Raw genomic sequence first — 25,526 nt, forward strand, 5'->3', positions numbered from 1 at the left:
TCGCTAACACTCAGAGCTAACCTGTACTGGAGAGAGCATGTGTAAAAAAGCAGGAAATAAAAAAAGGAACTCACCTTGTGGTAAACCCGCAAGAGAAAAAGCATTTGAGCTCCATACTGTTTCAGAAATAATCCTTGATGTGGTTTGGAACATGATATGGCGTTTAATCACGGCAGAATTTAGCTGAGTATCTCGTAGAATTCTGAGCAGGCACAAGCTCCCTCTCCTCTTTTTTTTGTTTTCAAGCTAAGGACCCAAAATCCGCGTTTCTCTAACAGGGCTAGAATAGAGGGATATGAGGGATGTCTAAAATGCATGATCTGATTGGTATTTTGAGCAAAACATGTCATAGACATGTTTTTATGTATTTTTATATATCTGAGACCCATAATGTATGCCTAAAAATAGCATGATAGGAGACCTTTAATAACTACATAATCATAAAAACATTAGGATTACATTAGATACATAAAATGGTGTATTCACTTGCTCCTTGGATGGTCCCATTTCCCAACTTCTTCTGACTGTGCTGTGTTCATGGGTTTTAGGCAGTGAACAACATGGATGCTACAAAGAAGATGTGCTGTAGTTATCACTCAAAAGTGTTTATGCAGCACATTGATGACTGTGTTGTGAATTTTTCATGTGAATTTTCCCCAAATGCGAGATAATTTTTATGGCGACAGAACATGAACGTAGCACAAATGCCCTATCAAAAGTTATTAATGTCTCCGCCCCGTGATTGGGACCTGCTGCCATGCTACGCCCTTCCAACATGTTTCAACAAAATCCATGAAGCAATATTTCTGTAATCTTTGAGACAAATGTGTCAAATGGAAATAAAAATAAGTTATTGTGTCTCTCTACAGCAACAGGGAGTGCGCATCTTTGTGATGTTGTATAAAGAGGTGGAGCTCGCCCTGGGCATCAACTCGGGCTACAGCAAGAGGACGCTCATGCACCTGCACCCCAACATCAAGGTAACTGAAGGATTATGGGTAGTTAAAGATGATGCAGTTAAAACAAGTTAATACACATTTTTTTTTTTTTGTGTGTGTGAATTCATTTGAGCTGTATTTCCCATCTTTTTGTCTTAGGTGATGCGTCATCCAGATCACGTCTCGTCCTCCGTCTATCTGTGGGCGCATCACGAGAAGATCGTTATCATTGACCAATCAGTGGCCTTCGTGGGCGGGATCGACCTGGCATATGGTCGCTGGGACGACAAAGAGCACCGGCTGACAGATGTCGGCAGCGTGACGCGATCTGTGGCTCTTGAGCAGGTTGAACACACAACTTTACACAACTAATTACATGTCTACAGTCTGGAGGTATAGGCAATCAATGTGGCTCTATGGTTAAAATATGAGAAGGAAGAGAGAGGAAGAAATGGAGAATTGCCTTCAAACTCACACAGTTGCCCAGGGGTGGTGAAGAGGTTGCGTTGCATGTAACTCAGTTGGTTTTGTATGTGCATGAATACAGAATTGAAAGAACACTTTCACAGTGCAAGCTATGAAAAGGTCTCTTCTTTTAATAGAACAGGCAGTACAGGCACACTCACATTGTCATATAAAACCACGCACATTGTCATTTATATAAATAAAGGAAGACTATTTATTAGGTAATATAATTCAACAACACCACCATCTAGGGATGCAAGAAGAAATGGGCACCAGATCTGTAAAATTAGGCTTAAAACTAGATATCGACATACGACAGAAATTATGAAATATTTTATTTAACCTATATTAAAGGTCCCCTATTATACTGTTTTTCATCAATATATTAAAGGTCTCAGATACATACAAAACATGTCTCTGAAGTGTTTGGCTCGAAATACCAAACATATTGTGCATTGTAGCATCCCATAATCCCCTCTGTTTCAGCCCTGTTTCAAAAGTGCTGATTCTCTGTCTGTAACTTTAGATGAAAATAAGGAGCCCCTCCCCACGCCCCTCTGAGAGATATTTGGTTAAAAAGAACACAATGGTGCTCTAGGAGGAGATTCAGGTGATAAGGTGGGGGGGGGGTTACCTTGGTTGGTGATTGGCTAATGGCTACACAAGCCAAAAAATCGTTATGACATCATAAAGTGGCCGAAATCTGATCAGCTCATTTTCAGACAGGTTTTTATATAAATGGATCAGGACAAAAAGAGAGGGGGTCTTTTTTCCTGAAACTTCCAGAATCTCTTCTATCACATGTTTGTGTAGAAAAGACATGAAGAAGTGGAATTTGCATAATAGGTGACCTTTAAGAAATCTAAATGGTGGCAATATGGTGTGTTTTCACTTATATCAGTTATGGGCGTTTAATCAATTATCCAATCCCATAACTGAGTGGACTTTCAATGTTTTCTTCTTGCACCCAGGCTGGCTCCACCACCACTCCGTCCAAAAAGGGCATGTCCTCCGTGGACGTCTCCAACGTCAACGGACGAGGGACAGCGCCCAGCGACCCGGTGGACCTGCCCAAGCTGAAGGGGATCGGACGCAGCAGGAAGGCTCGCTTCAGTCTGTACAAACACCTGCACAAACACACACTGCAGCACGCAGACAGTGTGAGCAGCGTGGACAGCACCGGTGTGTGAGCATGAGAAGACACACAGAAAACATTCATCATTATGTTATGTGTAGTTGAATGAAAGGCACATTGTGTAAAGGATATAAAGGTGCTATATACAGTAAATGTAGGCCTATTACCATCATATTTTCATTTTTTTTTTGGGTGTGTAGGGAGTGGCTCGGTGAAAAGCCTAAAGACTGGCGTTGGAGAGTTACAGGGCAGCACACGCTTCTGGCATGGAAAAGACTACTGCAACTTCGTCTACAGGGACTGGATCCAGTTAGAGAAACCTTTTGATGGTCTGTTTCACACACACACACGCACGCACGCACGCACGCACGCACGCACGCACGCACGCACGCACGCACGCACGCACGCACACACACACACACACACACACACACACACACACACACACACACACACACACACACACACACACACACACACACACACACACACACACACACACACACACACACACACACCACACACACACACCACACACACACACACACACACACACACACACACACACACACACACACACACGGAAAACGCTAACATAGGGCTTACTTCACATAATTGCTAAATCTAAAACTCCTTTTTCATTCACAATGCCCTCCTTCATTTTAATCTTAGTCTTATTATTTTTCCTCTTTGACCTTTAATGGAAACACATTTCTCTCCCATGTATCCCTCCCTTTTATTCTACCATACGGTATCTTTGTATGTCCTTTATCTGTCTCACACGCGTGTTTCTGTCTTCACTCTCTGCAGACTTCATCGACAGGTACACCACTCCCAGAATGCCTTGGCATGACATCGCCTCGGTGGTTCACGGCAGAGCTGCGCGTGATGTGGCCAGGCACTTTATTCAGCGCTGGAACTTCACAAAGGTACCGAAACTCACACACACACACACACACACACACACACACACACACACACACACACACACACACACACACACACACACACACACACACACACACACACACACACACACACACACACACACACACACACACACACACACACTGACTGGAGTTTCTCTGATTCTTTTTAAATCACCTTTAAGGGCTGCTAGCCTTTTACCTTGAATGCTTGATTTGAATATTTCTAATGCTAATTGATAGCCATAAACATAGCATTTCGGAGCCAACTAGTGTATTTAACTGGGGAAAATCATGTTTGGATGACTCAAAACACATATACACTGACCTGGTGAAAGCTTAGGAAACTGTCTGGCTGGGTGAGTGGAAGAAACACTTTAATCCTCACTCTCACACTTCTGCCTTTCCATTGCTTCATGTTTTCCCTCCTGTTCCCCTCTGTTTACTCGTTTCCATTCCTCCTCTTAACCCTTCCTCTGCCCATGTTCTCCAACTGTCTGCCCTACAGATCATGAAGCCAAAGTATCGCTCTCTGTCTTATCCATTCCTGCTGCCCAAGTCTCACTCCACCGCCAACGACCTCCGATACCAAGTCCCTGGCTGCGTCAACGTCAAAGCGCAGGTAGGAGAACTGAACACACCAAGCGCCATTTTTACCTTTAAAGGTAGGGTAGGTAAGTTTGAGAAACCGGCTCGAGATACACTTGTTGTTATATTCCATGGAATGCTCTTAACATCCCGATAGCAATGCATATCTTAAGTGCTTTGACAACAAATCCATAAACAACAATTCATCTGTGGAAGCCGTGGCGCTGTAAAAAGCACGACCAATCATCTTAGCCGGCCCGGCTAAAGTAACTGGATGGCCTACCTGCCTGTCAGCCTTCCATCTGTGCACAAACTTATCTCGTGCCCTCATTGGTCATGTGCGCGTTCGTGTGTGTTGGAGGAGGGGCTCTGTAAGGAAGTAGCAGATTTCTTCCGGCTGTGTATTTTTTAATTCTAGCGCACTCGAGCTGGTTTCTCCAAAATGACCTACCCCACCTTTAACTGCACTCATAAAACACATGTTGTGAAAAGTGGGTTTTTTTCCCTTCTTTATAATTATACAAAATGATAAGGTGAAGCAAAACCCACCCAAACTTTGAGCCAACCACTACTAGAAAATTACAGAGAAAAACAAGAAGTGTATAAACTCCCACTTTCCATCAGTTCTTTCCACAAACCAGCCTGCAAGCTCTGCTGGAGAACGATAAAAGTGAGCGAGTGTTAAAAAGCTCTCCATGGGCCAAAAAGTTATATAACTACAAAGGCTTGCTCATGTGATACCCAGAGGTTTTTAGCCGAAAGGAACCGACCTTTGAGTGAAACGCTTTTCTAAAATAAGAAGCGCACAAGAGCCCTTTTCAACTCCATCATGTTTTGTTTGATCAGAAAATGTTCTTTTGTGTCGTTTTATAAATGTTTGTGTGTTTCATTCAAACTGTGTGTTTTTCAACTGAAACCTTCTCACATTACAACTTCTCCATTTGTATTTACTATAGCCAGTGATAACACACACCGATTTTATAAATACCTCTTAATAATTTTGTCATATATATATTTGTTTTAATTATTATATTTGTCGTAAAGTGAATTTCCTTACAGGACATATTTGTTACTTTTAATATGTTTGCCATGAGTAGAGTCACAATTTAAAGAGCAGAAAATATTAAATAAATAGTTGAGTTTTTTTATACTGGTGTTTGTTATAACCTTATACTGACACTTTATGATATAATAATATATAGCTATACAATTTGATTGCTTAAAAATACATTTATCCATACTATATCGGAGATGACCATTCACGAATATACAAATGTGTAGAATTGCTGCTTTAATATGTCTGTTTCTGTGTGTTAGGTGTTGCGGTCCGCAGCAGATTGGTCGGCAGGTATCAAGTACCACGAGGAGTCCATCCACAGTGCCTACATCCAGGTCATCGCTAAGAGCAAACACTACATCTACATCGAGGTAAATCAGCACTGAGGCCAGGATAGGAAAACACAAAATATGATTTGAAGTCGTAATGAGAGTTGAGCTCAATTCATCCGCGTGCTGTGTCACTGACTATCTCATTGTGTAATAAAATGTACTCTAATTAGGTTAATTGACCTTTCAGCATTATCACAGGTTTGTAAAAAACATTGAATAACTTTAGTTTTTACAATATGACATTAATACTAAATGGACAATAATATTCAAGATAGAAGACTAAAATGTTGGATCTGCATAACACATCAACACTGCACTACTAGTACTGCAGAATTGAAAATCGAATTAGTGTTACAAATATGATTGTGAATGTGCTTCCTCATGTTTATCTAAGTTGTATTAAGGGTCTCTCTTTTGGTTTGTTTCTGTCTATTTGATGTTCTCCTATCAGAACCAGTTCTTCATCAGCTGTGCCGACAACAGGACGGTCTACAACAAGATCGGAGACGCCATCATTGAGAGGATCCTCAGAGCGCACAAGTACTTCCCTTTTTCTTTTGGTTGTTTAGGTTGTACTTGTGATTTAAAGGAAGCCATTGAGACACGATTGGTCTCCTCTACTTCTGCTTCTCACATCTCACGTTTATGTAACTGATGTGTGTTTGTTGCTCTCAGGGAGGGCAAGAAGTACCGGGTGTATGTGGTCACCCCCCTGCTGCCTGGCTTTGAGGGGGACATCACCACCGGAGGAGGGAACGCCATCCAGGCTGTGATGCATTTCAACTACAGGTGGCACTCATGGCACTGAAATAAAACTCATGTTATATTAAAAGAGGAAGCGTGAGGGGAAATGAGAAAGCATATTTGGAAGTGTCTTTAGAAACCTATTGTGTTCAAGTTGTGAGTCTAGGATGTGAGATATTTGAATACTTTCTGATTATGTTTCAATCCGCCTCCTCAGAACCATGATCAGGGGAGAGTACTCCATCATCTCCCAGCTGAAAAAGGAGAGTAAGTACAAAAATACATTTTTAAATTAATCGTTTAGAAACCCAATATTAAAGGGGACCTATCATGCAAAATGCACTTTTGTACGTCTTTTATACATGAATATGTGTCCCCGGTGTGTCAGGGAACTCACCAAGTGTCAGAAAACACAACCCTCTCTCTTTTCCTCCATACCCAAATCTCTAAAAACGGGTCTGCAACGGATCTGATAAAAACTGATACAGATTTGAAATTGTTCTGACGTCAGAAACAGATAGCTCCGCCTATATGGGCAACTCTCCACCTATCAGGGGAATGGGGGGTTGGGCCACGGCCATTGCCGCTCGAAAGCGCTGGAGATGCTGTAGTACATATGCCAGGCCTGTAAGTGGCGCTGTAGTCTGCCACAAAAGCAGCGAAGAAGACTTCTCACAGAATCAGCCCTTGCAAAAACAGGGCTGGAAAAGAGCAAATGGAGCGAAATGAGGCATGGCTAAAATGCATGATCTGTTTGGTATTTTGAAAAAAAAACTTCACAGACATGTTTTATATAGGTATGGCCCTACAATATATTATTCAAATATAGCATGATAGGTCCACTTTAAAGTTAGAGTTGGAAAAGTGCAAATATTCTTCCAATTTATCTTAATTTCCTCTCTTTTCCTCTCCAGTGGACGACCATTGGATGAATTACATCTCCTTCGCTGGCCTGCGGACTCACGCTGAGCTGGAGGGACGCCTCGTCACAGAGCTCATTTACGTCCACAGCAAGATGCTCATCGCTGACGACAACACCGTCATCATCGGTCAGTGTCTCGTCTGCTCTCTCACTTTCTATCTTTTTTTCTTTTATGTTGTTTCGCCAACTTCTATTCTCACTCTTGTCACTTTTCAAAGGTGATACATCAAAAAAATCTGGCCTCGGTTGTGTGTCTTTAACCAAGTGTGCAGTAACGAATGTGAACACAAACAGTGACTGCTGTAGCATAGCTCTGCTGCGCCCTCTGGTGGCTGATAAGGCGCAGCACTTCAACTCAAAAAGGATTGAAATATGCTCTCTCTCTTGCACTCGTTTTTGATTTTACTATAGCGTTTACTCTCTGAAATGCTTATTCTGACAATATTATTAATGTACGTCGTATAAAGGTCTATTGGTTTATAGAACCATAACATTATTGTTATTTGAAGCAAGATTATGTCGTATTGCTACTAGTCAGATGATATTCAGTTTCTTGTTCTGTTCGATTGTTTCAGGTTCTGCCAACATCAACGACAGAAGCATGCTGGGTAAACGTGACAGCGAGGTGGCGGTGATTATTGAGGACTCTGAAAAGGTCCCTTCGATGATGGATGGACAGGAGTACGAAGCTGGACCCTACGCACTGCAGCTGCGCCTCGAATGCTTCAGGTGTGTGTGTGATTGAGACAGACTTGTGTTTAAGGAGCACTTTATAATCTAGTGGAACATTATGCAAAGTTATGTTTCAATTCTAAAGGCTTACTAGATGTGTCTTGCCATCCATATTTCCTCAACATCCATTCAAAATCACTTAGAAATCTCTTACGAGTAATAAAAAATGCTCTGTTTACATCATGTATCTTCTCTTTTGAACAGGACTATCCTTGGAGGTCACACTGACACCAGTATCGACCTGTCTGACCCGATCAGCGAGCGCTTCTATAAGGAGGTGTGGATGACCACGGCTGGCCGCAACGCCACAATCTATGAGAAGGTACGGGGATACATGATGGTTTGGGAGGGGACATTATAAGTCATTAGCCTGAGGAGCTAGATGGTGCTTTTTAAAATAGCTGTTACTTAAACATCGTTATCAAATGTCACCTATCTAAGAAAAACATGTATAACAAGTTTAGGATTCATTAAATACTAAGGCATAAGGTGAAGGGATCATTCTTGTATATCCAATCACCATAAATATGTGCCACTAGTGGAGGGCCTGACTGTTGTTGACTTAGGCCCAATCCCAAACCACGCCCCACACCCTACCCCTACACACTACCCCTCCGTGACGGAGTGAACTCCATGGAGTGACACTCGCAGCTCAACGAGGCTCCCTCCTGTCAGATGGAGGGAGTAAATAGAGCGGCAAGCTTTGGGACAAACTCCCCTCTCTCCGGCAGAAACAGGAAATGCCGTAACTGTATGTAACAACGGTTTCAAATCAGCATCTCTTAGACAAAACATTAATAACTAAAATAAAACTCCAAACATCTTTAATTGTGTTACTTTTTTGTAAAGCTCTTTTAGTTTTAAACCTGATTTTTATAAGCTTATTAGTTTTTGTAACAGTCAGTAAATATACACAACTTTATAATAAAATGCACACATTTACCTTTTTCTAGACTAAACACAGGTATACGATCCTAAGTTAAAAAGATATGAGGTTATCATGAGGTTGTTAACATCGCAGTTTATCAGTGGATGTTTGCTGGAACTACTTGTACACAGCGTGTTTCCTGACCGGGCTTAAGTCAGCACCGATGCAGACTCGCTGTTTGAGGGCTTGATAACCCACTCCCCCTCCACACTCGTTGGTTTGGAACGGCACTTAATGTGGCGGACCCTCCGCGCGAACGGAGGGGTAGTGTGTAGGGGGTGGTTTGGGATTGGGCCTCAATCACAATGCTTTATCCTCTGGCCATTTTGGGACATTTCACAGTCAGTTTTTCCACCCCGAAAAGTAATTGGGATTTTTCCTCAGCAACCTGTTAGTGGGCGGTCAACATGTTGAATTGTCCTTGGGTACTTAACTCCGAATTGCCATTGAAGTATATGTAAGGTGTTTCTTTGGACAAAAGCATCAGCTAAATGCCATGTATTGTAACCTTGAATATGTGTACTATACCAAGTCACTCTATCCAATAGATGGTGATATATTTCCCATGCTGTGGACTAACATTGAGCTGCAAGAAGTGGTTTATAACTAGTGTTTAAGTTCAAGTCATCAGTATGTAAACAGTACATGTGTGTATGTTTTTCTGCAGGTGTTCCGATCCCTTCCTTCCTCCCTGGTGAGGAACATGTCCGAGCTGGAGCAGTACCAGTCCAAGCCGGGTTTGGCCCAGTCCGACCCGGCCCGCGCTCAGGAGGAACTGCGCAAAATCCGAGGCTTCCTGGTCCAGTTTCCTCTGGACTTCCTGTCTGAGCAGAACCTCATGCCCTCAGTTGGAACCAAGGAGGCCATGGTCCCAACGGAGATCTGGACATAAAGGATGCCAGACACGTACACATCAGAGTTTAACTTTCTAAGCATCTTGAGTGAAGTATCAGGATCGTCTTCGAATGTGTAGCGTTGGATTATTGCAGAGCCCGTCTGGATTGACATGACTGCCGGGCATTGACAAATCCCTCAAACCTGTCTCTACTGAAAATCACTAAACTGTAGTCACAGCTTTTTGGGTTAGCATTAACTCGTTTGGGATGTATGAAGAAGTGAAAGATATCGCACCTGAGGACAATATTTATGACGGCATTCAAGCTGTGGAGGTGAATAACAGACACATGAACTCTGGTTTTCGGGAATCAACTCAACTCTGCCCACGTTTCCCTTTTGGACTGTTGGGAAAGCTAACAAGGCAGCGAGGATTTCTAAGGTATGAGGGTGAGGCAATAGCAAGTTTTTGACAATGACGCTAATAAATATTCAGTTCTAGTTTAAAGTAATCGCAAAATACACCGAGGTTGGTGATGCATGTGACTTCCTGAGTTTGTGGTCTATTCTTGTAAGGTGCATCAGCGCTATGTACGCGGTTTATGAGCTCACAGAGGACTGCATTAGATGAGTTTCAAAGTGAGTTTTCTCAGATGTGTCTTGATGGTTCTTTTCTGTAAAACAAATCAAAAACGTGATCACTTTTTCCTGTGCAGTACATGTGGAGAGACTCTTCTCCCGGTTCATCAGTGGTGCATGATTCTAACTATGCTTAAATCTTGTTAACTGAATTCTAAAATGCATATACAAATCACATCTCTGAAAAACATTATATTTCCTGTCGTCAGTGTTGAGTGACAGATAACCACTAGACATGATGAGGTCTGAACTGTACTGCTGAAATCAGAGGGAGCTGTGTTGATCTGAAAAAGGGACAACTAAGTTCTAATTCAACTCAGTAACAACACAATGTGTTCAGAGGCTGTATCAGTGGTATATTTCAGAGGCTGGATGGGACAATCGGGTCATCATTTCAAAGTAGTCATTTCCTCTTTGCTCAACAGATGGTGCTATTTTCTTAAAAATCCACTTTGTGTACAGCGGTCTAATATGGGCCTTTTACTTCCTCATGCTTCTTCTCTCAGTCTTATATACAGTGTTTGAACAATGTAGACAATGATGTTAAAACAATATTGCATGCAACCCATGCCGAGATAGCGTTTTATATCGCTTGTTTCCAGTTTCCTGGCAGTTCCAGTGGTTTTCTTGATGAAGATTTTTGCTCAGCGTCAAAATAAAATCTTGTTTTTTAAATATAACACAGCCTGTATTGGTCAAAGAGAAGGCACTAGGGACTCTTATGGTATCTGACTTACAGCACAATATGAAGCAAATGTTGTATTTTGTATGGACTAATAAATGTGACGTGAAAGAACCACTCCTTTTAGAACCCAGCTGAACTGGATTAGTTAACGAGATTTAGGTTATGAATCATGTTATCATCCGGCCTTGGCACTGTCAGAGGAGGATTACTGTAAATTAAACCATCAACGGATAATTTGGCATCAATAGGCCTTTGATTATGACTACGCCTAAGTCAGAACAACAATATCAGAATCCTTGACACTTATTCAACAGAAGCAGACAATAACTTTGATGAAGGGGATCCATATATATATATATTATTGTTAAATGGGACCAGGGAATTGATGGATGTAAGCTGAAGTGGGTGAAAACATCCCAGCCTCTGAACTGCTTTCAACATATTGTTTACCCATGCTGGATTTATCATTGCATTATCCATGGAAAATTGATCATTTAACATTCTTTAAACATGTATTTTCTATGTATGTCATATGGATGGTTGTGACTTCATATTTCGTTATCATAACCATCCTCTATCTGTACCCCTTGAGCTCAATTCAGCTGATCTTGCTTCCACTGTTTATGTACCGTACCTTCTTTTTTTTTCTACATTTGAAACCTTTTTCTAATGTGTGTCTGTTCATGTAACACAGTGTAATTCATAATTTAAGTGGCTAACAAATAAAAATATATCTGGAAATGTTGTTTCTTTCAGTTAACTAAGTTAACATAAGAACTGTATTCATCTTTCTTTATTGAATATTCTGTAATCGAAGGATTATTTATTACAGAAATCTTAGGTGTCTTTCTTTTTTTATTAGTTACACAACTTTAATGTTATCAGTGCAAAAGTCTGAAATGCAAAATAAATGATAATGTGTAAAGCACTAACTGGAAAGTGAATCAGGGTATAGTTTCTTAAAGGTTACCTATTGTGCAAAATCCACTTCTTCATGTCTCTTCTACATCAACATGTGTCCCCTCTTCTTCATGTCTCTTCTACATCAACATGTGTCCCCTCTTCTTCATGTCTCTTCTACATCAACACGTGTCCCCTCTTCTTCATGTCTCTTCTACATCAACATGTGTCCCCTCTTCTTCATGTCTCTTCTAGATCAACATGTGTCCCCTCTTCTTCATGTCTCTTCTACATCAACATGTGTCCCCTCTTCTTCATGTCTCTTCTTCATCAACATGTGTCCCCTCTTCTTCATGTCTCTTCTACATCAACATGTGTCCCCTCTGTGTAAAGAGACTCTGAAAGTTTCAGGAACAAAGATTCTCTCTCTTTTTGTCCTGATCCATTTATATAAAAACCTGTCTGAAAATGAGCTGATCAGATTTTGGCCACTTTATGATGTCATAAAGATTTTTTTGGCTTGCGTAACCATTAGCCAATCACCAACCAAGGTAACCCCCCCCCACCTTATCACCTGAATCTCCTCCTAGAGCACCATTGTGTTCTTTGTAACCAAATATCTCTCAGAGGGGCGTGGGGAGGGGCTCCTTATTTTCATCTAAAGTAACAGACAGAGAATCAGCTCTTTGGAAACGGCTGAAACAGAGGGGATTATGGGATGCTGCAATGATCTGTTTGGTGTTTGGAGCCAAACACTTCAGAGACATGTTTTGTATATATCTGAGGCCTATAATATATTGATGAAAAACAGTATAATAGGGGACCTTTAAGACTCAAAGTGAATTATGAGACTGGTTTTGAAGAAGAAAGTCCTCCCTTCAATCAATTTGTGGTGTTAAAATGTATTCCAAACAGTCATGTACACTTGTTTTCCCAGTGTTGTGAATCATCAGGAGGAAGGTTTAATGTGCAACCAGGAAATGTAACTTTTAATGATGATTAGATGTTAAAGCATGTGAATACAAAGAAGTGGAAGAGATATTCCTTGGAAACGGACGGACTCGCCCTACCTGAGGCTTTCAATCAAACCCATTGAATGTATGTTGGCCAACTGTGCGCACTCGGCCTCTCCCGTCAGGACTGTTGATAAAGCTTACGGGACAATGAGGATTTCTAAGGAATCCAGCAGGTTTCCTGGCAGGTCTAGTTTTGATTTGATTAAGCATTTTACCCAGCGAGAACATACATTTCAGACTTGATCTGACAAATAAAGTAATATCGTATCGTATCGTATATAATCCCCTTCTTTGTAATGTAGCGGTCTGTATCCGTCAAGCTTTTTAAAGGATTTTTTAATGGTATTTGACCTACAGTATGGGACATTTTTTGTAATTTTTGTAGGGAACCTGTGTTTTTTTATTTCTAACACATCTTCCAGCGCAGACTGAAAACTCATCTCTTTCGACTCCACTTCGAGCAAAATAATTACTAACAAAGAATGACTAACAAAGCACTTATACACTAACAAAGGACTAGCTTATCTAAAGCCAGTTGAGTAGCACTTGAAATGTTTTGGCTCTATGAAACCTGATGTACTTATATGATTCTGTTTTCTTCAAGTTTGTATCTTCTTGGTCGAATGCACTTATTGTAAGTCGCTTTGGATAAAAGCGTCAGCTAAATGTAATGTAATGTAACACTTACCACAATATCTTGTTAGGTCAGCAACTTCCTCTAAATGTGATGATGCACCTTAAGACTCCCGCTCAGCTTAGTTATTCTGTGTTTTGTTCTAAAAAAATAACTGGTTAATGATCTTCACTAAGGTTATGAAATAATAATGTCCGGCCTTGAAGATGCCAGAAAAATAATTCTAACGACATTTAAAGTTTCATTTGGCAGGAATCCTGTATTCTCATGAATGGGCCTTTGATTGAATCTTGATGACTACGTCACGCACCCAACATGAGAATGGACTTATTCAGCAGACACTCACTTAATGTATGATCCATGTATTTATAATGGGACCATGGGAAACATCACCGCCTTTGTTTCATCAGACTAAACGTTTTGGTTTGCAAATGGTTCTGATTTGGATATCAAAGTGTTGTATACCCTTGCTGTTTTATCATTTTGTTATCTTTTTCAATAGGAGTCATATCAAATGTAGGAAGACTTTTTTCTGCAGTTGGAAGTATTTCTGAATTGAGCCTGTTCATGTAACACATTTTCTTTTGCAAAGTTAATGTCAGAATGTCAATCTTTTTTCAGTTTTCTTAACTGTGTATTTTCATTGTAGTGTATGGAATATTTCTTTTTAGAAATATTAACTCTTGCGAATGTTGTGCTGCTTTTTTTTATTATCAGATAGTCAAGGTGAGTAAAGGTTTACAAATTATATTTAAAACCAAGCGTGTCGCTGCTCATTCAAGGAGGAAATAAACGTTTCCTGCCAAATGTTAAATGTAACGCAGGTGATCAGATGTTTTGCCAAGTATTATAAATCTACTTTATTTGTCTGTTGACAAAACTCCAACTTTATGAAAGTGGAATTGCTGGAGTATCTATTTGTCTGTGACAAAGTGCCAGATACACCTGGAGTCAAATGTAATAGCCTCACAATACCTTTCAAATGACTTATTTTTGTCGGTGTCAGTGTCGATGTCATCCTTAATGTTAGATCATGTTCATCACAATTTGTGTCATTGTGTTATGTACCTTTTTCATTGGTATTTTCACATTTATCTTGTAAGATATGTTTGTTGTTTTTACATTGTTTTACATTGCTTTTACATTGTCAATTGTGTTTGTTGATTTGTGAAGCCCTCTGAGACAAATATGATTTGTGATATTGGGCTATATAAATAAACTTGAATTGAGTTGAATTGAATCATGTTTGTGGTTGTACTGAATTGCATAATATGCTGAAGTGCTGTTGTTATTTTATACACAATAAAATAATAAAATAAATATATATATTAATAAGAAGTGAAATATATATCAAAATGCAAAATAAATGGAGACTTGCTAGCATATGATTGACAATATTCAAATGAGGAAATAGCTTCTTATGTCAATAATTATGAAGTGTATACGATGTTTTTGTAAGAAGCAACCACGCAAATCAAAACAACAGCGTGTCAGTTAAGTTCTCAGGAAACACCACAGAGAAATGCCAGAGGCTCAGGGTAGGAATGAATTCTCTGGAAACGGTCACACCTGAGAGCAGCTCAACAACAATGGCTTATGTCCCATAACTCGGTGAAAGTGATTAATTACACAGAATATTATACAAGATGCCAAATAACACTCCGCACGACAGACATTGCACTTTCACTTTTGTTCTATTTATGTCTATATATATTTATATTTACCAGGTTTTGGCACCCTCAACTAGTTTACAAATCTGGTCCCTCAGTGCATTGCTTTTCTTTTGTGTTACATTTAGTGGATCCTAAAGTACATTGTTTCCACTGTACAGATTGCTATTCAGCACGTGAAAACAGTTGTATTATGTCTTGTTTGGCTTTGAAGCGTTTTCCAAAGGGGAGTAGTACAAATTAATAACATAAAAAGCAATGTTCAACCACACAGTGCCTCAAATTGTACTTAAAAACAGCACTTGAGTAAATCTATCTTATAATAGTGAAACACTTAATTGCTGGATTTCCCATTCAAGACAAAATCTAATTTAGTGTGCAGGATGGACACAATACCAGGTAACCTGAATTCAAAGGCAATAGTCCTACAATACATTTAATTATAACTTAATTTAAATCTAAAAAGTTATAGTCAAATATTTTGTAATTGAACATGATATTCTGAAGTGATCTTGTTATTTTGTCCAGCCTTAATTGCAGTTTGTTGAACAAAAAGGCAGGGTATATAGCCTAACTAGTATAGATTAGAAGTATATAAATGTAATTAATTTTGTTTTATTTGTTTCTCAGTGAAATAAAGATGACTAATTGAAAAACAATTTGACAAGGACGTCCTCGTGTCTTTGAATAACAACACACAGGTTTCATCGAAAAGGAAAAAAAAGTTTGGGAGTCCCTTCAGCCTCAGCAGACCCCGCCCAGTAACAGGCGTGGTTTGCCGGGGCAGTAGGCAGCGCTCCCCCCCCTCCTCCACACTCACTGGCTGTCACAGCGGCGGTTGGAGGACGAGCAGCACCAGCAGCAGTAATCCACTTTCCACGGCGCTTCACATTTCTCTGTTCCGTCTACATCCCGCAGACATGGACCTGGAGGTGCTCATGCACCCGGCGCTTTCGCTTCCCATCCTCCCCGTGTTTGCGCTCTAGCTGTGCGCTCCGGGCCCGTGGCACGTCCCGCTGCTGACCACAAGGAGACTGTTATTATTTTTCCGTGTAGCAGAGGGGACCGACGGTAGAGCCGCAACCAGGGACTCAAACCATCGTGACAGCAAAGGCCGTTTCAGGATATCAGGCGACTGAGAGCGGCTCGCTGTGTCCTCCATCATGGCGACTGACTCTCCAGCTCGGAGCCTGGACGAAATCGACCTGTCCGCTTTGAGGGTATGTGACATTTTTACATCTTTCAAATACAGCTTCATGTGAGAGGAACTGGCGTGTGTGCGTGCGCGTTTCTCCTTCCCTTGCACCTGACGGTGTTCCCTGAATAGCAACCGGCAGGATGCGGATGTGTTGGAGCCAGGCCGCCACAATGTGCTAAACTATACATTTTATTATATTTAAACATTAACAAATGTAACAGCTGCCTCGTTCACCTGAAGCCTTACCTTTATTCAAGCCAGCACCAGGAAGGTTGATGGTGTGTGTGGTGCTGAGTGGAGGTTGTAGCTGGGTTTCTGCTGACCTGGATAGTGGGTTTTTTTCTCTCTAGCCCAGGCTATTATAGGCCCATCAGCTTTGATTCAGACAGCAGTGGAATTTAACCTACTTCTCCCACACACTGCTTGGATTGTGTGTTAAAGAATAAGACATGAACGGTTCCTTGTTTTCATCCCAAATTTGTATTAATCCAACCCCTCTTCTTATTTCTTTTTTGGCAAATGAGTTGTTTTGGAGCGATAGTACTCTTGTGCCAACCTGTAGTCAGTGCAGCCTGCTCTCCTCCATCAAAGCTTAATCTCTGTATGCTGCAATAGCCAGTTCTTTTGTTCATCCGGTGTGTGCTGCAAACCACAAAACACACTCACAAACAGCTTCCAGTCCTGATACCCATGTTTTCGCTTCGCTGAGCACGGTGTGTGTTATTCTGAGTTTGTATGGATGTCTGCCAGGCTGCACACAAGTAAGGGATGCTGCACACAAGAAAAAAGGGCTCCAGCTGAAGACCTGTTTGCTGCTCTGAGAAATGAAACCACATCACACTCAATGCAGTTGTTGTCTGCCTGCCCGTATTTACCTGCTTTATTCTACCCGCATGCTGTTAATTTCCTCGCCGTTTTTCCAGCATCTTGTTCGTCTGACTGACTGAATGCACCTCCCTGTCTATCAGCCAGCCGGCCCTGTCTCTTAGCATTATCTTTCGTTGCCCACCTCTCTGCCATGCCTGCATGAAGAGTAATGTTCACAGGGAAGGCGAATTAAATGTTGATAACAAATGCCACTTTTTGGGTTAGCACCTGCTCTATGTTGCATGTTTTCACCGCTGTAGGGAGTGTAGAATTGGAGGAAGAATATAAAAGGAGAGAAAGAATGAGACAGACAGAGGAAGGATTGAAGAGGAATGAGGAAGAGGAGGGAAGTGTCTGTGCATTGGGAGTCAGCCCATGCTTGTCTCTCAGAGGCGTGATGTCAAGCGCATGTCCCTCACTCTAACTCAGGCAGCTACAAGGACACATAAATGCTCCCATTTGTGTTAACATCACAGGGTCATCTATTTGTGTATTTATCTGAATTGTCTCATCAGTAGTGCGCATTGACACCTCTTTTATTTATACCTTTTTGCCTGTATGAATGTGCACCCGTTCTCCTGATGAATAGTGTGTTTCTCTTTCTAAGATCATCTTCAGTCCTGAGGCGAGAGATTTTCCTCAGATCGAAATGTTGCCTTGAAAAGAGAAAAAGAGAAAAAGAGAAATACCCTTTTTATCTGTAGTCTCATGGTGTGTGCAGACATGCGTCCTGCTGCGGTTAGGTTGTTTTTTGTTTTTTGAGTAGCTTTATCTGGATGTGCGCACTCTTGATCACTGTTCTGATGTTTGTATGTGTCTATTACCAGAGAGAGAAAGATCTTAATTTGTGTGACCAACATGAACCTTCTGGTCTGCCATAGAATAAGATTTGTTTGAATAATAAGACCTACGTAAAGTCTTTAACCTCTAAAACCCCCGGCTTGCTTATAGGTCACCTTGTTTTAAACACTTCCTATACAGCAAGGCTTTGTGGTAACCCAAAAAAATGTAATTTTGGTTTGAATATTCCCCTTAGTGTAAACACCACACAGCTTCAGTCAAGTGTTGGAGCAAACGGAACCAATCATTTTTCCAACGCAGCGAAAGAGAAATCAAAAGAGTACACGTTGAAAGGAGATGCCAGTGTAGACATGTACCTATACCACAGAAATGCATGTTTGCCTCCTTTGCAAACACGTATGCCATATTCTGTAGAAACATTAAAGGTGGGGTAGGTCATTTTGGAGAAACCAGCTCGAGGGCGCTAGAATTTGAAATAACACAGCCGGAAAAAATCTGCCACTTCCTTACAGAGCCCCTCCTCCAACACACACGAACGTGCACATGACCAATGAGGGCACGAGATAAGTTTGTGCACAGATGGAAGGCTGACAGGCAGGTAGGCCATCCAGTTATTTTAGCCGGGCTGGCTAAAATGATTGGTCGTGCTTTTTACAGTATTACGGCTTCCACAGATGACATTTTTTTATGGATTTCTTGTCAAAGCACTTAAGATATTCATTGCTATCGGGATGTTAAGAGCATTCCATGGAATATAACAAAAGGTGTATCTTGAACCGGTTTCTCAAACTTACCTACCCTACCTTTAAGTTGATTAGTGAAGGTCACTTTAGATATGAGGAAAAAACGATTAATCACTGAACGTGTCTGAACGGGAGATTTTCACATCACACAGCCTTTTCGGTCTTTCTCCACATTTGTCTTTATCTCAACTTCTGTTTCCATTCGTCACGTTTTTCCATCTTCCCATCACATATTTTGACCTATCATTAAACCCCCCCCCCCCCCCCCCCCACACACACACACACACACAGACACAGTCTCATATGAGTGTACAGTCAACCACTGGACTGGCTAGACAGGAAGTAGGTCAGCTGGCTCTGACGAGGTGGGGAGGGAGGGGGGTGGGGTGATTATAATACTAGCGTTGGTGGTGGTGATGGGGGGGGGGGGGGATTGTTTTTGTCGGTCCATATGGGGGGGGGGGGTGGTTCAGAGTTAGCTCCTGCGCTAACCACAGATTCAAGGCTTTATTCTTAAAATCTTAAGCCCCATGGTCCTCCAACAATGCAACATAAATATATAAGAGACATAAAACAATTAAACAGTTTAAACAAAACTATAAAAATGGAAGAAGAAACCGAGTGGAAGATAATGTTGCAAGGATTGAGCAAAAACACACACTGATGTAGAAAGACAGACAGAATTGAGTGGGAAGTAGAGAGGAGAGAGAAGTGGCTTTTTATGTTTGCTGTCTCTGCACTTTTCCCTTTTTCTCTTTGTCTCCCTCTCTCACTCTCTTTTCTTGCGCCTCATCGGCTCGCTGCAACATTTTCTGGTGTCGCGCATCAACCCCTGCACCTGTACAGATGCGGCAGGTTTCACTCCAGTGGGAAAGGCCAGGGTGAAAGGCACACACAGAAATGTCCCCGCTGTTGAGCGTGACTCACAATGACAGGAAAAAGACCAGAAGAGGTCGATACTCTGTGGCTTTGATACAGACTGTGGTTTTGATGTAAAGCGTTACCCACACGTGCGCACAGACATAGGTCAGAGGCGTCAGCAGCACGGGGTCATCCAGTCAGCTGATGAGAGCAACAGATGGGGAAACCAGCAGGAAGTTTAGACACTCACACACACACATACACACACACTGGCAATACTGAAGTGAGCTGGGACTCAGGTGGGCGCTCTGAGATGAAAGCGAGAGCAGGTGAGGATGAAGGGATATGGGCACGGTAAGAGAAAAAGACGCAGAGGGGTAGTGGGCCCGTGATGGATTCACAGAAATGGGACGTGTGAAGATGATTTGAGCTTAGAGAGATTTAGAAGGAAAGTGGGGTAGAAATGCAGAGAGAAGAAGAAAGTGACAGAGGCTGTGCTCGGGCTAAAAGGTGGAGATGTGACCAGTGACTAAAGTAGTCGGAAGCAAAGACCCCTCTCCAGATCTCCTCCCTCCCTCCCTCTCCATTCCCGTTGCCCAGTAAGGCCGCATTCCTCGGCCCCTCACCATGGCCGCCATAGTAACGGGGCCACAGCAGTGCCCAAGGCTTACACAGAGCTTATTCATGAATAGTCTATATACTGTATGGCAGTCTGTCGCTGAGAAATGCCCCTCTCCCCTCCCACCCTCCTCTCTACTCTGCCAGCCTGCTTCTAGTTGACCTATTTCCCCCTCCAAGTCGCTGATGGAGCCACAACCAATCTTTAATTCTCTGCTACGCCCTTACACAAGCACTTAGATGTCAGACCTGCAAAGAATCTGCCAAATGATATCAGTAGTCGATGTCAGTGTCATTTTGATACCAGATGATTTAGGAAATTAGTGATTCAGTCAATGCCATATCCTGCAAAGACTTGTTATGTTCAACTCCTTCTCACAGGAAGTGATTTAGTTTAGGTAGTAAGCACAGTTTCTGCCGATAAATTACATTTAAAGAAATAGACCTTAGAGGGTACAACATAAACCCTGTATGATTTCTAAGTGCAAAAACAATGCGAAGACAAGGCCAAACTTACTTTTTTTTTTATAATAAAAGGTTTGTTTCAGCATATTTAAGAGGCATTTACTGATACATTAAGGGAGTATGCACAAGACCACTCTCCCTAACTCGTGCTATCTTCCCGTTCCCTTCCTGTTTAACACATAAAGTACACACTCAAACTCAATCTGAAGTGCTTAAAGGAATCACATGCATGTAAACAAGTCCATAGCAGGAGCTGAATCCCTCCGTAGTGTCTGAAATACACGGTGCAGGGCGGGAAGGCAGGAAAGATGGATTGGAATGACAGAAGGAGAGAGCGGGCAGAAATTGAGAAGAAAAGATGAATGATGAGGGGATGGAGGGATGACAGGAAGAGGTGTGAGATGGCAAGCTGGCAGAGACGGATGGGAGGCGGGAGGCGAGGATGGGTTCATTAGCATCGCAGAACAAACTCTGCGGCGCGGATCATCTTCGGCGGGCTGTAAATCTGTGATTAAGAGTTGACTCGTGTTAATGTACCGTCCATGTCTGGGTGAGACCTACTGGGAATTAGGCTACAACCGTGTAGAAGCAAGCAGTGGTGAGCCCTGTTGTTAAGTGTAAGTGGTTTTTATAAGACGCAGACCCGGCCCCAGCATGACTCCTATCATCCTCTTAGGGTCTCTAATTCAATCCATCTCACTTCTCTGTAATTCACTTTCTAAAGACACTAACTGCACTCACCTGGGAGCTGCCTAGTGCGTAGAACCCCTTACTTTATATATATATATATATATACACACAGAAGATCTGGAAAAGGAGCAGCCAGGTTGATTGTAAAATAACACTTTTTCCACTTTTCCACCTTGGGTGTCACAAAGTTGGGCATTTCACTGCATCAAGATAAGAGTTAGCAAACATTTGAACATCCACCAGACACCGCAGTGCCAATACTCAAACATTAGCCGTGCAGCCAAGCTTTGTGTTACCATAGAAAACTTTAATCTGAAAATATGTCTATTTGATGAAATTTTGCAGCCATCAAAAACATGGAGTCTTCCCTTTTAAATATTCCCCTCAGTGTAAACATCCCGTAGCTTCAATCAACAGTTGGATCAAACGGAAGAGATGATTTTTAAAACCGTTGAAGAGAAGTTAAAGGGTAGACGTTGATGTTAATGGATGCAAGCTGTTTTGTCAGTGTATGTAAACAGTGTTGCTCGGTATCTATTCCACCAAATGTGTTTTCTCTCCTCCTTAAAGACCACATTTCAAGGGGAATATTGAACGTTACAACAACAAGGAAGACTTATCTAGATTCTTGACTACCACTGAGTTTCTGAGGATAGCTTAATCTCCTCAACATGTCTAGACAGGACCTATTTACAATACACATCCTTTGCCTCTATCTTTCTCCTCATCAGTTCCTTTATCTCTTCATCTCCCCTTTTGTTCCTGTCCTCCACTTTTGTTCCTGTTCAGTTTTCACTCTCTTTTAACTCTGTGTTGCTCTCCACTTACATCTGAAGGAAATGTCTGGCTTTTAAGCTTCTAAAGGCTACATATGTTTACCAGATAGTCGCTAACTTTGTGGGTTTTCTGTCTGTTTAAGCAGTGGAAATGTTTGACATATGCTGATTTGGGAAATGAGTGATACAGTCTATGGCAAATCCAGCAAATACTTGTTGTGTTAAACATTCAGGTTTGAGGATAGAATTTCCCAGTAATATTCTCACACACACCCTAACTCTGCTATTTGATGACAATAAATCAAAACACTAAAATTGCAGACTATCAAACCAACACAGTTATCTGAGAGATGCTAAAATGCTCTACAAGTGTCTCCTGTTACATTACGCTTCATATCACATGTAGGAATTTAAAGGTGGGGTAGGTAATTTTGGAGAAACCAGCTCGAGTGCGCTAGAATTTGAAAATACACAACCGGAAGAAATCTGCCACTTCCTTATAGAGCCCCTCCTCCAACACACACGAACGCGCACATGACCAATGAGGGCACGAGATAAGTTTGTGCACAGATGGAAGGCTGACAGGCAGGTAGGCCATCCAGTTATTTTAGCCGGGCCGGCTCAGATGATTGGTCGTGCTTTTTACAGTACTACGGCTTCCACAGATGACATTTTTTTTATGGATGTTTTGTCAAAGCACTTAAGATATTCATTGCTATCGGGATGTTAAGAGCATTCCATGGAATATAACAAAAAGTGTATCTCGAGCCGGTTTCTCAAACTTACCTACCCCACCTTTAAGCCTTGTTATTATAAAATGGTCCATTAGTGCTGTATAATGTTAACGATCGTAGCTTTCTAGTACAATTCACATCACTTTTTACCAAACCCCATGTGTCTGGGATCTAAGTATGCTTCATAAAAGTTGAAGTATTAATAGAAATGTTTATCTCGGGTCAGGCTGATAGTCATAACTTTGGAAAATTCAGTAATAAATCTTGCGGGAGTGAAAACAATCAAGAGAATACTTATCAGCTTATGAAAGGATATGTGTAGTTGGCAGTATCAGTTATTTATAAATGTTAAATATAAGTCTGACGTGTCATTTTGTTTTTAATGGGTGCCATATGTTTTGCGATTCATGTACTTTGAGTTGTTCCACTGGGTAAATACACAAGCTCTCAGATCTGCAGTGTTTTAGTGGAAGTCTAATATTCACTGATGCACTGTTGGTGCTTTTACGTTATTAAACATGTTCAAACAAACGTTTTTTCTACCTGTTTACATGTTATATCCTCCTCTTGTCACATGTTGATATTGCTTCTGGGTATTTGAGTCACTGTGATCACTGTCGATGAAATGGTGTAACTGATAAGAGAAACCAGATCAGTTAGACATCTCATGCCAAGGCCAACCAACTGTAATCTTCTGGCAGTAAAATGTCCTTTGATCTGCACGTAACACTAACAGCCTGCTCTCAAGAACACTTGCCCTTTATATCCAATAGCTTTCAATAATTACATTTGACCTGATGCAGGAAATCCAGTGTAAAGTGTTTCAGGAGAATCCCTTCAGTGGTTAACAGGTGTGTGTGCTTTTACTCATGAAGTGTTTGTCCTTCAGTCATTTGATTCTGAGAGGTTATCTGAGAAGTGGGATTCACAGACAACACACCGAGGACAGAGATGCTCCGTCTGGTCTAGAAAGTTTAGGGTTGATATCAAGTGCACTTCAGAATTTGTCATCTGATAGAAAGGGACAGTCGATGAATTATTTAGATGAACCACTCAGCTCCTTCAATTAGCAAGTAATTACCCCAACACGACAGCAACGCTGGTATTGTTTACGCCTTGTGAGTCTGCGTGTGTCATCGTGCCACAATGTGAACGCTGAGACACGCACTTTAGCAGGAACTACCACAGAAGCGCTTTTGATTACTATCCCGGAAGTTGAAGCATCGCAGTCTTTTTTAAGATGCAGTCATGCAACTTTATGGATGTCAACTTGATAACATATCAAAGACAGAGTATTACGGTGGGTGTAGTCTGAGCAAAGGCGATGGACGTGCTGAGGTAGGAAGGGGAAAAAGGGGCTGCGGGGCTTTACGTTAATTTTGTGTTGTGGCTGGTGTGATCCCATGTGTAGTTTCTAGCTAAAGGTACTGTATTACTCACCCTGTTTAACCATCAGTCATTTCTTGTTATGGCATGCTTCCACAGCGAAAGGAGAATACAAAAACGGAGAGAGGTACCAATGAATAAAGTCAATTGGGCCATGTTTACCAAAAGATAAACGACATAAACTTGTTTACACAAAACTTTTGCAGTATATTCCTCTACTCAAGTCTCATTTCACATCAGAGGATGCTAAATATTTCCCCTAACACGTACAATTTTGCTACATCTTACTATTTAAAACTCTTCTGCAAAAACAGTCTCATGCTCTCAGTGAGGTATTCAAGATAGTAAGGTTTAATGGAGGACATACACTTAATAAGGTAACACTATTTAAATTCATGGACTCCTTTTCACGGACTCAAAGCTTAAATAGGTCAAACTGTTCCACAACATAATGGCAGTATTGGGAAGCTATTCACAAAAAAACGTTGTGACTATTGTTGGTCAGGAATAAAAGACACATTTGTGATTGAATCGTTGACCTACAAATTAGGGCTGTTCAATTAATCGTATTTTAATCGCAATTACGATTATGGCTTGCAACGATTACGAAAACAACGTCATCGAAATAAAACGATTATTTTTGTATTATTATTATTACTTTTTTTATTTTTTTTTATTGGTTTTTCAGTTGAATTATACTTAAAGTTCAGGGTAATCAACTGTTAAAAACACACTGTTCAAATTTGTTTTCTCCAATAAATTGATGTTTTCAAAGTACATTTTAATAATCGTGATATCAATTATTGACCCAAATAATCGAGATTATGATTTTTGCCATAATCAAGCAGCCCTACTACGAATGTTTACTCATAACCTTTCTGCTGACGTGGTCCAGTGTTGTAATGAAATGCATTTATGGTCCTTGTGCCCTGTATTACCTTCTCATTTGTTTACACATAATTGAATGGAAGGCCTTTGTCCCGGTTAAAGGGTCAAGGTTAGAATGAGGATAAGCTGTTGGCTAGGTAAGAGTTAAGGTAAGGAATGCAGTGGAGAGGATTGAGGAAAGACAGAACGAATGCAGTCAGAAAAAGTCCTCATACATGTTGTAAAGTGGCTCTCACAGGCACTGCAGCCCTGCACTCTAAAACCCATTATTTCTAATGGCCTGCGCTGCTCAATCTCCCCTGTTCAAAGAAAAGAGTGGATCCTGTGCTGCATCCATTTCAGTGTCCTCATGGT

The 25,526-nt window shown here is 41.2% G+C and overlaps 2 protein-coding genes across 9 annotated transcripts in view; both read left to right on the forward strand.

The window, feature by feature from the left end:
• pld1a (phospholipase D1a) overlaps positions 1-11,847 on the forward strand; it is a 47,899-nt gene extending 36,052 nt beyond the window's left edge. For all 4 annotated transcript variants that reach the window (XM_034144410.1, XM_034144408.1, XM_034144409.1 and 1 more), the window contains exons 13-26: positions 870-980; positions 1,098-1,283; positions 2,375-2,585; positions 2,739-2,867; positions 3,349-3,467; positions 3,973-4,086; positions 5,370-5,480; positions 5,893-5,981; positions 6,117-6,230; positions 6,403-6,452; positions 7,100-7,234; positions 7,683-7,836; positions 8,044-8,161; positions 9,435-11,847. In XM_034144410.1, the coding sequence (XP_034000301.1) occupies positions 870-980; positions 1,098-1,283; positions 2,375-2,585; positions 2,739-2,867; positions 3,349-3,467; positions 3,973-4,086; positions 5,370-5,480; positions 5,893-5,981; positions 6,117-6,230; positions 6,403-6,452; positions 7,100-7,234; positions 7,683-7,836; positions 8,044-8,161; positions 9,435-9,659 (1,866 nt within the window). In that variant the 3' untranslated portion in view covers positions 9,660-11,847. The remainder of the gene's footprint in view (positions 1-869; positions 981-1,097; positions 1,284-2,374; positions 2,586-2,738; positions 2,868-3,348; positions 3,468-3,972; positions 4,087-5,369; positions 5,481-5,892; positions 5,982-6,116; positions 6,231-6,402; positions 6,453-7,099; positions 7,235-7,682; positions 7,837-8,043; positions 8,162-9,434) is intronic.
• A 4,124-nt stretch (positions 11,848-15,971) lies between these two features.
• The window catches only part of tnika (TRAF2 and NCK interacting kinase a), a 69,421-nt gene continuing 59,866 nt past the window's right edge, over positions 15,972-25,526 (forward strand). For all 5 annotated transcript variants that reach the window (XM_034144445.1, XM_034144441.1, XM_034144442.1 and 2 more), the window contains exon 1: positions 15,972-16,365. In XM_034144445.1, coding sequence (XP_034000336.1) covers positions 16,309-16,365 — 57 coding nt within the window. In that variant the 5' untranslated portion in view covers positions 15,972-16,308. The remainder of the gene's footprint in view (positions 16,366-25,526) is intronic.

Source organism: Trematomus bernacchii, unplaced genomic scaffold (genome assembly GCF_902827165.1).
Source record: "Trematomus bernacchii unplaced genomic scaffold, fTreBer1.1, whole genome shotgun sequence".
In the NCBI taxonomy this organism is placed as follows: domain Eukaryota; kingdom Metazoa; phylum Chordata; class Actinopteri; order Perciformes; family Nototheniidae; genus Trematomus; species Trematomus bernacchii.